The sequence below is a fragment of the Dermacentor variabilis genome, chromosome 4 (assembly GCF_050947875.1).
Source record: "Dermacentor variabilis isolate Ectoservices chromosome 4, ASM5094787v1, whole genome shotgun sequence".
Classification (NCBI taxonomy): Eukaryota; Metazoa; Arthropoda; class Arachnida; order Ixodida; family Ixodidae; genus Dermacentor; species Dermacentor variabilis.
The window spans coordinates 136,637,231-136,652,022 of record NC_134571.1 but is presented as its reverse complement, the minus strand read 5'-3'; the positions used below and the strand labels follow the sequence as shown (position 1 = coordinate 136,652,022).

General features: G+C 46.8%; 1 protein-coding gene across 1 annotated transcript in view; it reads right to left on the bottom strand.

Moving 5' to 3' along the window:
- Positions 1-14,792, bottom strand: part of LOC142577973 (uncharacterized) — a 212,361-nt gene that overhangs the window by 186,338 nt on the left and 11,231 nt on the right. The window contains exon 2 of the mRNA XM_075687398.1: positions 12,295-12,416. Within this exon, the coding sequence (XP_075543513.1) occupies positions 12,295-12,416 (122 nt within the window). The remainder of the gene's footprint in view (positions 1-12,294; positions 12,417-14,792) is intronic.

The following is a 14,792-nucleotide window of genomic DNA, read 5'->3' as shown; positions in this document are numbered from 1 at the left end:
TAGCTGCCTCTCACAAATGCTAGGGTTACACGACCTGAACCCTATCTGTACATCGTCCACATAGACGGAGTAGAAGAGCGTGCGAGGTAATATGGTGTGTAGGGAGTTCACTTTAACAATAAATAGCGTACAGCTCAGTACTCCACCCTGCGGTACACCTGCCTCCTGTACGATTGTACGACTGTACGTACGAGATTGCACGTTGCCAACTCTAACACGAAATGTCCTGTCAGAGAGATAGCTTTCAATTATTCTCAGCAAGTTGGCGCGAATGCCCATTGCAGAAAGATCCCGAAGCGCCACGTAGTATCATACGCCTTCTCCATGTCAAGAAATACTGATAATACAAACTGTTTGTGGACAAAGGCATCCCTGATGTACATTTCCATGTGCACAAGCTGATCTGTCGTCGATCTGCCCTCGCTTAAACCACATTGATATGGGTCTAATTTCTTGTTTATTTCTAGATAGTGAACCAAGCGACTGTTTACCATCTTTTCAAAAACTTTGCATAAGCGGCTCGTCAATGCTATAGGCCTACAACTATTTGCCAAAGAAGGGTCCTTACCCTGTTTCAAAATGGGAATTACGATTGCCTCTTTCCAAGCAGAGGGAATGTGGCCGGAAGACCATGTAAAATTGTAGAGACAAAGAAGGTTTTTTTTTTTTGTGATTCAGACGACAGGTGTTTTGCCTCATATAGGATGCGGTCAGAACCTGAAGCAGATTTGTTGCAGCTATTTAGTGCTGCCTGAAGCTCCGCCATGGAGAATGGTCTATTGTATGCCTCGCATTTTGTGCTTTTCCGTTCTAATGGTTGTCTTTCTATTTGCATTTTGTACCTTTCGAATGTTTCAGAGTAGTGCGACGAGCTGGATATCTGTTCGAAATGTGCGCCAAGAAAGTTCGCCTGATCTTCCATGCTGTCGCCTTGAGTATTTACCAAAGGCAGCGAGTAAGCCTGTCGAGCGTTTATTCTCTTCACTCTATTCCAAACCTTTGTTTCATCAGTGTAAGAGTTGATGCCCGATATATACTTTCTCCAACTCTCTCTTCTAGCTTGTCGCCGCGTTCTCCGACCCTGGGATCGGACCTGTTTGAAATCGACTAGATTTTCTGCCGTCGGAGAATCCCGAAGTAAACCTCATGCCTTGTTCTGCTTCTTGCGCGCTATTCGACAGTCATCGTTCCACCACGGAAGACGGCGTTTTGTGGACAATCCACTTGTTACAGGGATACATTTGGAGGAGGTGTCAAGGACTAAAACCGTAAAATACTTAACCGCAGCGTCTATGCTTAAAGCACACGTGTCGTCCCAGGATAAAGAAGCAAGATTTTTGAACTTTTCTCAGTCAGCTGAGTCAGTTCTCCAGCGAGGTAATTGTGGAAGGCATTCATTAGCCATTGGTGTGCTAGAACTACAGCGAAATGGTCGCTCCCGTAAGGGTTTTTAATAAATTTTTCATTTAAAGTAAGGTAGAAGAGTAGGAGATGCAATGCTAAGATCTATTGAGGAGTATGTTTTGTTTGCTACGTTATAATACGTGGGCTCCTTCTCATTCAAAAGAATTGCACCTGAAGAAAAAAGGAACTGTTCAATCAAGCGACCTCTCGCGTCGCAGCGCGAGTCGCTCCATAGGTTCCTGGGCGCATTTAAATCTGCAAGCACAAGATATGGTTCAGGTAACTGATCTATTAATGTTTGGAATGCTTGTTTGTGAAGCTGAAAATGTGGCAGTATATATAGGGAGCAGATGGTTATCAGTTTATTTAAAAGTACAGCTCGAATGGTCACTGCCTCAAGGGGTGTTTGCAGCTGTAAGTGTTGACAGGCTATAGATTTGTCAGCTATGATGGCTACACCGCCTGATGATGCGAGGGCATCATCGCCATCCTTCCGAAAAATAACATAGTGACGAAGGGAGTGTTTATGTTTAGATTTCAAATGAGTCTCTTGGACAAAATCACTATTGGAGTTAGTTCATTAAGGATTTCCTGTACATCATCGAGATTGCAATGCAGTCCTCGGATATGCCACTGAATAATCAGTGTATCCATATTAAAATAAATGTTGTGCTATGTGGCAAAGAAAACGAACTTGATTTAGCTTACAGTGCCCTCTTGGGGCCCTGTAATAGGAGTTTTGTCTTTTCTGGAGCGGTCGACAAAATCGCGCCGCTCCTTAGGCGTCAACTGCGCCTTCTGACTGGCTGTTGTGTCCATGGCCACTTGAGAGGCACTGGACACGCGCTCTTGCGAGCGGTGTGTTTCCCGCGAAGGTCTCTGAAGACAAGGCCTTAACCTCGGAGCTGGGCTGACTGGTGCCAGCACTAGCAGAGGCCTCCACTGTGGACAAATTCGGGAGAGGTAGGGCAGCCTTCGCTGCTGCCACCATGGGGGTGGGTGGCGTTGCCGCACGCTCGCTACGCGTGGTGCTGGCGTCCGCCAAGTGCCGTTGTGGTACCGTCCCCCGACGTACCACTTCGGCGAAAGATGCGTTCTGTGCAAATGTTGGTGAGATTCGTTGTCTTGCTTCTCTGAAAGTTATGTTTTCTTTTACCTTTATCGCAATTATTTCTGTTTATATTTTCCAGAGTGTGCATGATCGAGAATACGGTGGATCACCACCATTACAATTGCTACAACGAGGCTAAGCCTTACAGTCATCTGCAGAGTGATCATTGACGCCACATTTCGCACATGTTAGCCGCCCTTGGCAGCTCTGGGAAGCATGACCACACCTCTGGCATTTAAAACAACGTCGAGGGTTTGGGATTACGGCCGTACTCTGATTTTTGTATATCCAGTCTCTAGCGTCTCTGGTAACGTGCTAGAGCCAAAGGTAATAATCAGGTGTTTAGTTGGCAGTTCCTTGTCGCGTCCGATCTTTATTCTTTGTACACTTACTACCTTTTCATCCTTCCATCCTTCCAGGAGTTCTTCGGTCAAGTCTATCAAGTCAGTGTCAGAGATTACGCCTTTCGCCGTATTCATGGTTCGGTGTGCTGTCCCACTGACAGGGATGTCTCCAAGTTGTACAAGGTTTGTTGCTTGTCGTGTTGTGTTTTGTCTTTTAGTTCTGGAAATAGGCCCCCACTGACCCGCTTGGTGATTTTATAACCACCTCCAATGGTAACTGCGAGGTGCTTCGCCACAACGAAAGGTGAAATTGTTCTTGCTTTCTTGTCAGGTTTATCACTGTGGACAACGTGAAATTTCGGGAAAGTCTGAGTGCCTTTTAGAAAACACTGAAACCTAGCATCGGTGCGCCCCCTTTAGAGGGACGATCGGTACAGAAGCGGTTGGAAATTCCCATGAAATGCGTTGAGTATTCAGTGACGATGCCAGTCACCCACCACCGAGCCCAACAAGGGGACACGGCAGGGTATGCGGTGAAGCAAGCCCTGCCATGCCAACTGTACACCGTCGTAATAACCACATATGGTATAGCCGAGGTAGGTCATAGCATACCAGGTTAACCTTCGCCGCCAGGAATGTTGGAAGTTATCAGAAGAAAAAAGAAGACAGCAAAGACTCAAAGTGAGAGGGAAAGAGGAAGGTGTGCGAAGAGAGAAACAGGAAAAGGCGACTGCCGATGTCCCCCGGGTGGGTCAGTCCGGGGGTGCCGTCTACGTGAAGCCGAGGTCAAAGAGGTGTGTTGCCTCCGCCGAGGGTCCGTAAAGGTCCTAACACCCGGCGTCGGCTCAACCCCTAGGATCCCCTTTTCCCCGGACACGGCTAAGCCACGCACGGCTACACGCGGGAGGGTCCAGCCCCCATGTGCTCGGGTACGTGGCGTGGCAACACACCAAACGCCTGCTGACGCAGACGCCCCTGTGGGGCTCAGTGAGCTCCAGCAAGTAATCTTCCGACACAGCGCCGCGGGTGGTGTTCATAGTACGGTGCGGAGTTACTGTTAGTTGGTTATCGCCAAATGACACTAGCTTAGGCAGTTTCTCGTATTGCTTCTTATCGCGGAGCTCCAGGAGATCACCGCTTGCCATCCTGGTCGCCTTATAACAGGCTCCAAAAACAGTAGTCAAAGTCTTCGATACAAGGAAAGGTGAATTGGTGCGCACTGCTTTGCGTGGTTTTTCTGAGTGAACTACATGGAAACGTGGGAAGTTGTGGACTTGGCGTCCGAAAAACTGAAAAACTTCATCGGTGCGCCCTCTTTTCTGAGGGCGATCAGGGAGTTGAGGAAGGAAGCTATCCATAAAGATATGCGATATTTCGGCAGTAACGCCAGTCACCCACCATGTAGTCCTACAAGGGGACGCTGCAGGACCTGTGAAACACGGCCTGCAAACGCCAGCTGTACATTACCACTATAACCAAATATGAAATAACCTAGGTTGGCTATTCACACAAAGTTAACCCTTGCAGCCTGGAAAAATTGGAATAAAAGGAAGCCAGAAGAAGACAGGAAAGGTGGAAATAAGGCAAAGACGAAGGTTGTAGGGAGAGAGAGACAGGAAAAGGCAACTAGCGATTTCCCCGGGTGGGTCAGTCCGGAGGTGCCGTCTACGTGAAGCAGAGGCCAAAGAGGTGTGTTGCCTCCGCCGGGAGGCCTTAATGGACCAAACACCCATCATCGGCTCAACCTCCAGTAACCCCCTTTCCCCAGACACGGCTAAGCCGCACACAGCTACACGCGGGAGGGTCCAACCCTCGTGTGCTCGGGTACGTGGTGTCGCAACACACCAAACTCCTGCTGACGCATACGCCCCTGCAGGGTGGAAGCGTTATAGAGTTGAATGTCAGTACAATGTGTTTGGTCGGAATTCCACTGTCATTATTTATAAATGTTCGTCTTGCAGCTAGAACACCCCGATCTCTCAAGGCTTCTTCGATTTCCTCGTCTGCATTTTAGCAGTTGTGTATCTGATATCACACCCTTAGGGTAGTTCAGCTAAGGATGTGGCGACACAGACACACTGTTGTTGCCGATCTTCTCAAGTTTCTTAATCTGCCTGCTATGCTCAGCCGTCACAACATCGAGCGAGAAGTCTCCAGAATTTATTTTCTTCGATTTGTAGGTCTGACCAATACACTCGTTAAGTGCTTCGGCGATGAGCAAGGGGGATATGTCCTGAATTATTTGTTCAGTTTTAGACGTGATGACAAAAACTTTGTCAAGCTACCTCTAGGTTTATTCAAGTTTATTACCTCGGTCCGGCGCCTTTTCGACCTCCAATCAGATTTTACTGCAGAGGGGGTTCTATCCATGAAAATACATATACGTTCGGCAGCTAAGCTGGCCGCCCACCATGGAGCCCAATGCGAGAGTGTTTTAAATACCGCTAGCCATGCATAACTGCTATAATCATATGACCATAACCAGGTAACGCGACGCCCATATGCTTAATCCTAGCCGCCCGGAAACTTGGAATGAAATGAAGTAAATAGGAGACAGCAAAGGTCAAATAGCGAAAGATAAATATTGAAGAGGGGGACAGGAAAAAGCGACTGCCGATTTCCTCCGGGTGAGTCAGTCCGGGGGCGCCGTCTGTGTGAAGCAGGGGCCAAAGAGGTGTGTTGCTGGTTGGTTGGTTGGTTAGTTTGGGTTTAATGGCACAACGGCAACTAAGGCCATGCTGCGTCAGACACAAGACAAAATGAAACGCAACGTTAGATCAGGTAAACCTGCATTACATTATAGTTGCTGCAAATAACCAGTGTTTTCTAAAAAGTCGAACAGGTTAGCAAATGGGACTATGGGGTCATCTGCCAGTTCTGGGCAGGGTGTAATGGAGTGTGCAAATTATACAGGCTGTGTAAAACCTCCATCTCAGTGTGTCGATGTGTGGACATGTTATTAGGATGTGCATGACTGTAAGAACTTCACTGCATTTTTCACAAGTTGGTGGGTTTTCTTTTCAGAGAAGGAAATTGTGCGTCAGATGTGTGTGTCAAATTCGAAGACGACACAAGATCACCTCGTAGAACCGTTGCTGGTGACTGCATGGTTTCCACTCGCCAATTACAGGATTAATAAGATGTAGCTTGTTACTTAAACAATTGTCCCAATCGCGTTGCCATTTTGACGTCAAGGCCTTCCGAATCGCATTATATGGAAGTGTTGTATTTTGAATGTTTTTGTAAGCTGCCATTGATGCGCATTGACCAGCTGCTTCGTTACCCAGTATCCCAACATGGCCAGGTACCCAGCAAAACCTAACTGATCTGCCTTATTTGTTTGACGATAATGCGTTCAAAATATCGCCTAACAAGGGTTCACATTGGGATTTCATGTGTAGAGCCTTCAGTACGCTAATGAATCTCTGTATATGATAGTGTTTTCAAGTTTGTCAGCAATGATCTTTTGAACTACCATCCATATTGCGTACACTTCGGCTGTGTAGACAGAAGCATGCTGAGGTAATCGAATACTTGTTTCCCAATTTTCTGTTACGGCCCCCACGCCCATGTGTTTCTTTTTCGTTTTAGAGCCATCATTATAAAATTCCATGTAATCTTTATACTTGTTTTGAAGAGCGCGGAATTCTTGTATGATGTGTTCGTGTGGTGTGTCTCTTTTCTTTAAGTGTGTTAGTGTCTAGTCAGCTAACGGCGTGAAATCACACCACGGGTGCAAACGTTCTGGCTTTCTCGCAACCTGGAGGACTTCACGAGGGATGTCATAATCCCGACAGTATTCCTCGTATCGCAGGATAAGCGGCCTAATCATGTTTGGTTTATTTGTGTAATGTAAGCGTGAGCTGCACTGTGTGACGGTGTTGTAGCATATGTGTTGTGGTGAGGATCGGATTCCGAGTATGTAGCAAAAAGTTAGTAGCTCTCTGTGATGCTGTAAAGGAGGCTCATTACATTCAACATGTAAGCACTGGAAGGACGATGTTCTGTAAGCACCGCATGCCAGTCGTAGTCCTAGGTTATGAACTGGATCAAGTCGTCGGACGTAAGATGTTCTGGCTGAACTATATATGATGGTACCGTAGTCTAATACGCTACGCACCAAAGTGCGGTAGATGTGTAGCAGGCATTTACGGTCAGAGCCCCACCGTTTCCGGGAGAGTATTTTTACAATGTTAAGTGCATTGTTCGCTTTGATTTTAATACTGCTGATGTGTGCGAGAAAGTTCAACTTTTTATCAAACAGAACGCCCAGAAACTTGTGTTCTTGTTTTACCGGTAGTGTGGCTTCCTGTAGTTTAAGGATGGGATCTGGTTGTAGGCCTCTTTTTTGTGTAAAGACAACACTAATAGTTTTTTCACTTGAGAAGCGAAAGCCGTTTTCAGATGCCCACTGCATTGGTTTGTTTAATGTAATTTGAATTTGTCGTTCGCAGGTTGCCATCTTCGATGCACGACACGCAATTTGAAGATCATCCACATATAGTGAATGCATTATAGAAGATGGAATTACATTATTGAGCGAGTTCATTTTCACGACAAACAATGTTGTGCTTAATACGCATCCCTGAGGTACACCATTTTCTTGAATAAATACGCGGGACAGCACCGTTCCTAAACGCACCTGGAATGTTCGATCGGACATGAAATCAGCAAGACATTTAAGCATTCTGCCGCAGATCCCTAAATCCGCTAAATCCCTTAAAATGCCATACCTCCATGTTGTGTCGTGCGCCTTTTCTAAATCAAAGAAAACAGTGAGACAATATTGTTTGTGTAGAAAGGCCGCTCGTATGTCGTGTTCTAGCCGAACTAGATGATCTGTTGTAGAGCAGCCTTTCTTGTACTCACACTGATGATTATCGAGCAGGTTCTCAGTTTTAAGGACGTATGCCAATCTGATGTTTATAATGGATTCATAGGACTTGGCAAGACAGCTTGTGAGTGCTATAGGTCGGTAGCTGGCAGCTGTTGTAGGATACTTTCCAGCTTTCAAGAAGGGGATTATAATGGATTTTTTCCCCTCTATCGGCATTTTTCCTGTTTCCCCGATTACGTTGAAAAAGCGGAGCAATGTCTAAACTGCTTTTGGAGATAGGTGCGCGAGCATTGTGTAATGTACTCTGTCCGGACCTGGCGCTGTTTTTTTGCCAGTAATGAGTACTCTGTTGATTTCCGGAAGTGTTAAGTGGGCATTATATGGTCTCTCGGAACTTCGTGATGTCCGAAGCTTTTTGTTTTTATGCTGATTGTTTATACTTTTGAAATTCAATGGAGTAGTTTAGTGAGTTTGATATGTTATGGTAAATGCTGCCCTAATATGTCTGTTTGTTCTTTTAAGTTCGTCTGTGTACCTGGAGGGGAGAGTATGGGGATCGTATAAGGAGCGTACTCGTTTCTAAACTTACGAAGCTGATCCCACATTCTTTTGGATGTTATTGAGCTATTGATGGAGGATACATACGTTTGCCAAGACTGTCTTTCGGCTTGCCTACGCGTGTACCTGGCTTTCGCCTTTGCTTTTTTGAAATATAGGAGGTTATCTTGTGTTCGGGGGGGGGGGGGGGGAGGGGTATCGCCGAAAGATACCCCGCGCTTTCTTTTGTGCTTTTTTAGTTTGTGTACATTCCCTCGACCACCAGGGTTTTAGTTTTTTCCTTAGGAAGCCGGAGGATTGCGGGATTGTCTGTTCTGCCGCAGCAAGTATGGAGGCAATAATCTTCCCATCCGTTTCGTCTATCGTTTGATCATCTGATATATCATCCATACTGGCCTTCTCGCTGAAGCGAGGCCAGTCTGCCAGATGGAGTTTCCGACGGGGTAATCTTAATGGTACTGTAGGGAAAGGAAATGTTCTTTTAATAATTCCGGGCATGTGATGACTGCCATAAGGATTGTTAATAAAACTCCATTTAAGATCGATCAAGAGAGTTGGAGTGCACAGCGCCAGATCTGGACAGCTCACAGCTCCTGTGCTTGGGGAGCAGTAAGTTGCCGCACCAGTGTTTAAAAGGCATATTTCGTTTGTCAGGATAAAATCTTCAAGTGTTTGTCCCCTGGTGTCGCTTGTTTTACTACCCCATAATACGTTCTGAGCGTTAAAATCACCCGCTATTAAAAAAGGTTTAGGTAGCTGGTTTAAAATTAACTCCAGATCCCTTACAGTAAAATGTGCATGTCGTGGAATGTACATTGAACAAATGGTAATGGTTTTGTATGATAGAACCGTTACAGCAACGGCTTCTAAGTGAGTATTAATAACAACTTCTATAGCTGCAATGCCTCTCTGTAAAACAATACCTACACCACCCGAAAGCCGGTTGGCCTGAGTACGGTCACGCCGTACAATAGTGCAGCCTTTTAAAATGTTTTTTTGTGCTTTTCACCTAGGTTTGTTTCCTGTAAGCATAATGCTACGGGAGAGAAGTTAAATAACATGTCTTTTATGTCACCTAAGTTATGTAAGAGACCTCTACGATTCCAATGGATCATAAAAGCCACTATAAAATTGAAGGTTAAGAAATTATATTAACGAGTGAATGGGAGATAAGAAATATGTTAGGTGACATGGATCTGAAGAAGGCAGATACAACGGAGCTATAACCCTTAGGTTATAGCCTTCTTATTTTGGGTGGCTATTGGGATTTTGTCCCTCTTGCCGCGCTCGAGAGAGCGCTTCTCCTTCGGTGTCGATGACACCGGGGTTTTTGTTTCGACCTCCATCACTCTCTCTGAGGCGCTGGAGGACCGAGAGTTTGGCGCCGAGACACGTGTCTCGGGCCTTGCGGTTCGTTTGATCTGAGGGCCCTGTGGTACTGGGGTCTGCAGGACCTGCCAAGATGATGGAGCAGCACTGACTGCTTCCACCTCGGGGGCGGGAGGCGTCAATACGGGACCACTGTGCGTGGGCTCGCAGGACTCTTCAGGCCTGTGTGACGATGCCCCCACCTTCGTCACATCGGCATAACTGCGTCGCAAAAGGTACGACAGTCGCTTGCTGGCTTCGAAGAACGAGATTTTTTCTTTAACAGCTAGTGTAATGACTTCTTTTTCTTTTTACCAACAAGGGCAGGACCGCGAGTAAGCTGGATGATCTCCCTTGCAGTTAACACAAAGTGGGGAAGAGGTGCCATTGTCAGTTTGATGATCGTTGGAGCTGCATTTAGCACAAGTAGTTCGTCCTCGACATGCATGCGAAGCATGTCCAAACCTTTGGCATTTGAAACATCGTCTAGGGCTCGGGATATATGGTCTAACATTTACCTTTACATAACCTGCATCCAGCGAGATAGGCATTACACTTTTTCCGAAGGAGAGCATAACATGTTTTGTGGGGATTTCTTGGTTGTTTCTGCGGATGACAATTCTTTGGACTTCGGTAACATTTTGTTCCTGGAAACCTTTCAGCAGTTCTCCGTCTCTTAAGCCAATAAAATCTTCCTCTCATATCACACCCCTGCTTGTATTTAGTGTTCTGTGTGGTGAAATTGTCACTGTTGCGTTACCAATACTGGTAAGTTCTGTGAGCTTTCGCGCTTGATCTTTGTCATTTAGTTCTAGGAGGAGGTCCCCGCTAGACATTTTCGAGGCTTTGTATGTAGGTCCGATTTTTTCTTTTAGACACTTGACCACTAGGAATGGAGAAAGCTTTCTCACTGGTAGATTATTTTCGCCGTGCAGTACATAGAACTTGGGAAATGATGGAGCGTTGCTCCGAAAAGAGAACTGGAACGTTGCTTCGGTGCGCCATCTTTTCAGACGCCGAACATAGAGAATAGAACCTTGTGCTGCCATGAGAAAAATGTGCATGTTCGGCAACAGCGCCGACGCCCACCACGGAGCCCAATGAGGGGACGCCGCAGAGCTTGTGCACAAATCTGCATGACGCCAGTCGTACGCCGTCACTATAACCAAATATGGTGTACCCAAGGTAGGATAGCCACACAAGGTTAACCCTTGCCGCCATGGATAAAGGAAGTAAACAGAAGAGAAAAGATAGGAAAGCCCAGAAAGTGAGAAAGAAAGACGAAAATTCGGGGAGAAAGAGACAGGAAGAGGCGACTACCGATTTCCCCCGGGTGGGTCAGTCCGGGGGTGCCGTCTACATGAAGCAGAGGCCAAAGAGGTGTGTTGCCTCCGCCGGGGGGCCTTAAAGGTCCGAAAACCCAGCATCGGATTAACCCCACAAGATTCCCCTTTCCCCCAGACATGGCTAAGCCGCGCATGGCTACGAACGGGGGGTCCAGCCCTAGTGTGCTCGGATTCGCGGTGTCGCAACACACCAAACTCCTGTTGACGCAGACGCCTCTGCGGGGCAGGGTTAGTTATGTACTGTTCTTTACGAAAAATAACATTCGTCAATGAATTAGGTACTGTTGCTTCATATTAATTGTATTTCATACTTCTAAACTCATGTTCTGGCTTAAACGTCTGCAGATCCTATTTATACACTTCAAAGAACCTCCCCTCGAGTCTTTTAGAGGCACGGTGACGATATAACAAATCGGACATGTCCGCCTCCTCGAGCAAAAGTTGGCACCTTTACTGCCGTTTTATGTAGCTACTGTACGACAGACTTTCGTTTTGTCGTCGATGAGCCATGGCATAGAGTTGTCGGATAGGCGACCTCGTAACATGACAGGACTGAGTGCTTTTTCACCGGTAGTCTTTGTCCCAAGGCACGTTGAAAGCATACGATGTCCGTCCGGCGAAGACGCAGGAGTCGAAGAATTCTGACACTACCAGTCGTGTTCACATCGTGGACCTTAGGTTTACACGTGGAGATTGGCTCCACCCGATAAATATTGTTGGAAAGAGCTGTGTTTACAAAAGTGTAGCGACGTAAGTGCTCTTGCGCGGGGATCTGTGGTTTGTGGAAACAGTGGTGCATTGAGATATAGGGCTGGATTCTCTGCTGTGATGACACAAAACGACGCGAAAATATTAAGTGCAGAGCATGCATTCACAAAAACGGTTACGCTACAATTGCTCGTAAGATCAAATTCCAGGCAATCCTGATACTGGACATAGTATTAGTAATGAAGGCTGCCAACCAATGACAATGGGCACTCACAAAAGAAAATATTTGTGAATTAGGGCTCGGATGTCAAACAGGGGATTTCAAGGTTATGTAAATCTCATTTAGCTTACTGATAACTTGCAGTGAGTGACATTTTTCGAAGTTTTTTTAATAGGAACGTGATTGGGTGCGCAATCTTCCTTAGATGGCTTATAGTGAAGGCCGTCGTTAGCGAAATTTCCATCGTTTCCTATTGCGCTTTGTTTAACTGAGCCTCTGCGATCACCCACTGTCGCTGGGACCACAAAATTACACTGATAATTTTTCGACGCAGGGACATGAGCGGGGCGCTCTCGTGCGTCGTAGTAGGAGCAGAAATTATGGAAACCGTCACTCACTCGGGTCCACCCTGCCGGCCACTCGGAGCTGGATACCCGAAGACTGTCGTGAAGACGCACCCGCTCCTCATGTAGCTGGGGCAGGTGACCTGGAAGAACTTCTTGCTGGCGTCGAAGCCACCCTGGGAACATTTCGAGCACTGCCTGTCATTGGTGGTGTCAGTGGGCATTCAGAAACTGGTCAACAACGTCCGCGGCATGCTTCCTTTCACATGAGCTGCTACGAGTTTTGACTCATGTCTCATGCGCACTCTGTCGTCGCCTCATTTACATCTATGGTAGCAGGTGAGTGCTCAGATGGCAACGTTAGCTGTTTAAAGCAGGCCTACACCAGTGTATGAGGAGCCTGATAAAGATATTTCAATGGTCTACAAAGGCAGTCGTGAAGATTTATTGTAGAGAAAGTTTATGCAACCTAGTGCACTTTGGGAACACACTGTTCCGCAATAGTCTAACTTACAACATGTATTTGGAGAAACAGAGGACCCAGAGCTAGAAGATGCCATGGGCCATTCGCACAAACAAATGCAGAGAGATTACTAAAGAACACATGGGGAATTCGGCCTTTTGCGTACGCTGTCACTTGCGTGTGCTAGTCACTTGAGTGCGCTGGGTCATTTGAGTGCGCTATGTCGCTCGCGTACAAGGTAAATACGTTATCATTCTTGGGATACTTCATACACTTTGCTGGGGCTTTGCTTGCAAGTATGTATCTATGTATGTTTGTGTCTAACCGTTTTCCCGACTGCCTCTGTCACTGGGTACTCCGGGGTCTACTGGGTAGCGCATCAGTTGTTCGCCATAGGGACGTGGGCAGTGGCGTAGCTAGGTCGTCTGGCACCCGGGGCCCATAGGTCTTCTGTCACCCCACTCCCCGGGTGTAGCCGGCGGAAAGAGAGGTGTCTTCAGACGTATATGACACCCCCCCTTCACTGGCCCCTTGCACCCGGGGCCCACGGCCCCCCGGCCCCCCCTTGTTGCTACGCCACTGGACGTGGGTCACTCTATATGCGGAACTGCGTCGGCACCATAGATCGAAGAAACTCCTTGACACCGAGTTGGAGCATGGGGTATGTGCCAATCGGTATGTAATAGCCTAATAAACTTCTTTCATGCCAAATTATATGGCTGACTATCTGCCAGTAGGTATGTGCCGCTCTTCAGTTAACATCATTGAAGCCAACTTGAGTAACTGGGTGTGTGCCACTGAGAATGTACCGCTCTACATTGACGACAAAGATATCTTAAAGTTATCCCACGCTGAGCGGAATCGAGTCTACGTCACAAGGGTTCCTCAAGGACAACAACCCGATGGATTATCAGGCTGCGCCCCAAATGCCCTGGACAGGGGACGCTTTCAATGAACGCCCTTCATGCCATCGCTTTAGCGTGCTGCGCCACAAATTGGGCAAAAGCAACACATAATACATAGGGTATGTGCCACTCTTCAATGAAGCTTTAGCCAACTTGGGTCCCCGAGTACCTGCCACTGAGTGAGTGGCAAGCAAGGGAACCATTGTCAGCGTTCGCAGGCCCCGGCGCACCGCGCTCCTCGTCTCGGAGGCAGCACGCGCACTTCTCGGCAATGTCAATATACGGCGCCGCGAGTTCAGAACGAAATGCGAAAGGGGAGCCCTGTTGCTGCATGACGGCTTTCTCAGTGTTCGCACGCACCAGTGCGCTATGCATTTGGGATGCCACCCCAGGCTTCGCGGACGCGGCGCTAGATGACGCTGAGTGTTCTTAAGAGGAGCGCGAAAGAGGAGCCCCGCTGCAGTATACATCATCCATTTATAATCGTTTCGACAATGGCAATACGCTGTGCCACTATATTGGTTCAATACTAACACATTGCCGTCGAAAGTCATGGTGAGGTGAGTTCCGCCAATTTTTGTTAAGCTCCATTGCAAGCAGCTAGAAAACAGACGAAGACGACAAGGAAGAAACCACAAGGCGAATTATGTCAACGGAATGTTTATTCAGAAAAATGTCCTAATATATACAATAGGAAAGAAAAGCCTCTAATGTTAAACGAGCAAGAGTAATGAATGATCAATAAAAGCCCTCTTTCCTTCTTTTCTATTTTTCATTTCCAAATTTCCGTACCCCTCTTACTGCTGAATGTGCAGGTGTACTTGTGCCTTTTTCTGTGGTACTTGCCAGTCTGCATCCCGCTCTCTTCTTCTGTCTGTTAAGTGTGTATATGCTTTCAAACCAAATATTACAGCTACACAGACACTATTATCAATTATTATGGTTATCATTTAATGGCATCTCCTTTGAAATGTGGCGGTGACAAATGGTCATCTAGCCTGCTTGATTTAATCAGGTACGCTGTATATCTCTTTTACCGAGCAGTTTTGTATACATCTCCTTAATCTTATTATTTCCCTTCAAAATATACCTTGCACTGCAAGCAATCACTGAAGAGATCCGGTCGTAAATATCTGTTCCCTGCTTTTTTTTCGCCTTACTTTTACACCTGCACAGTGGTGGCT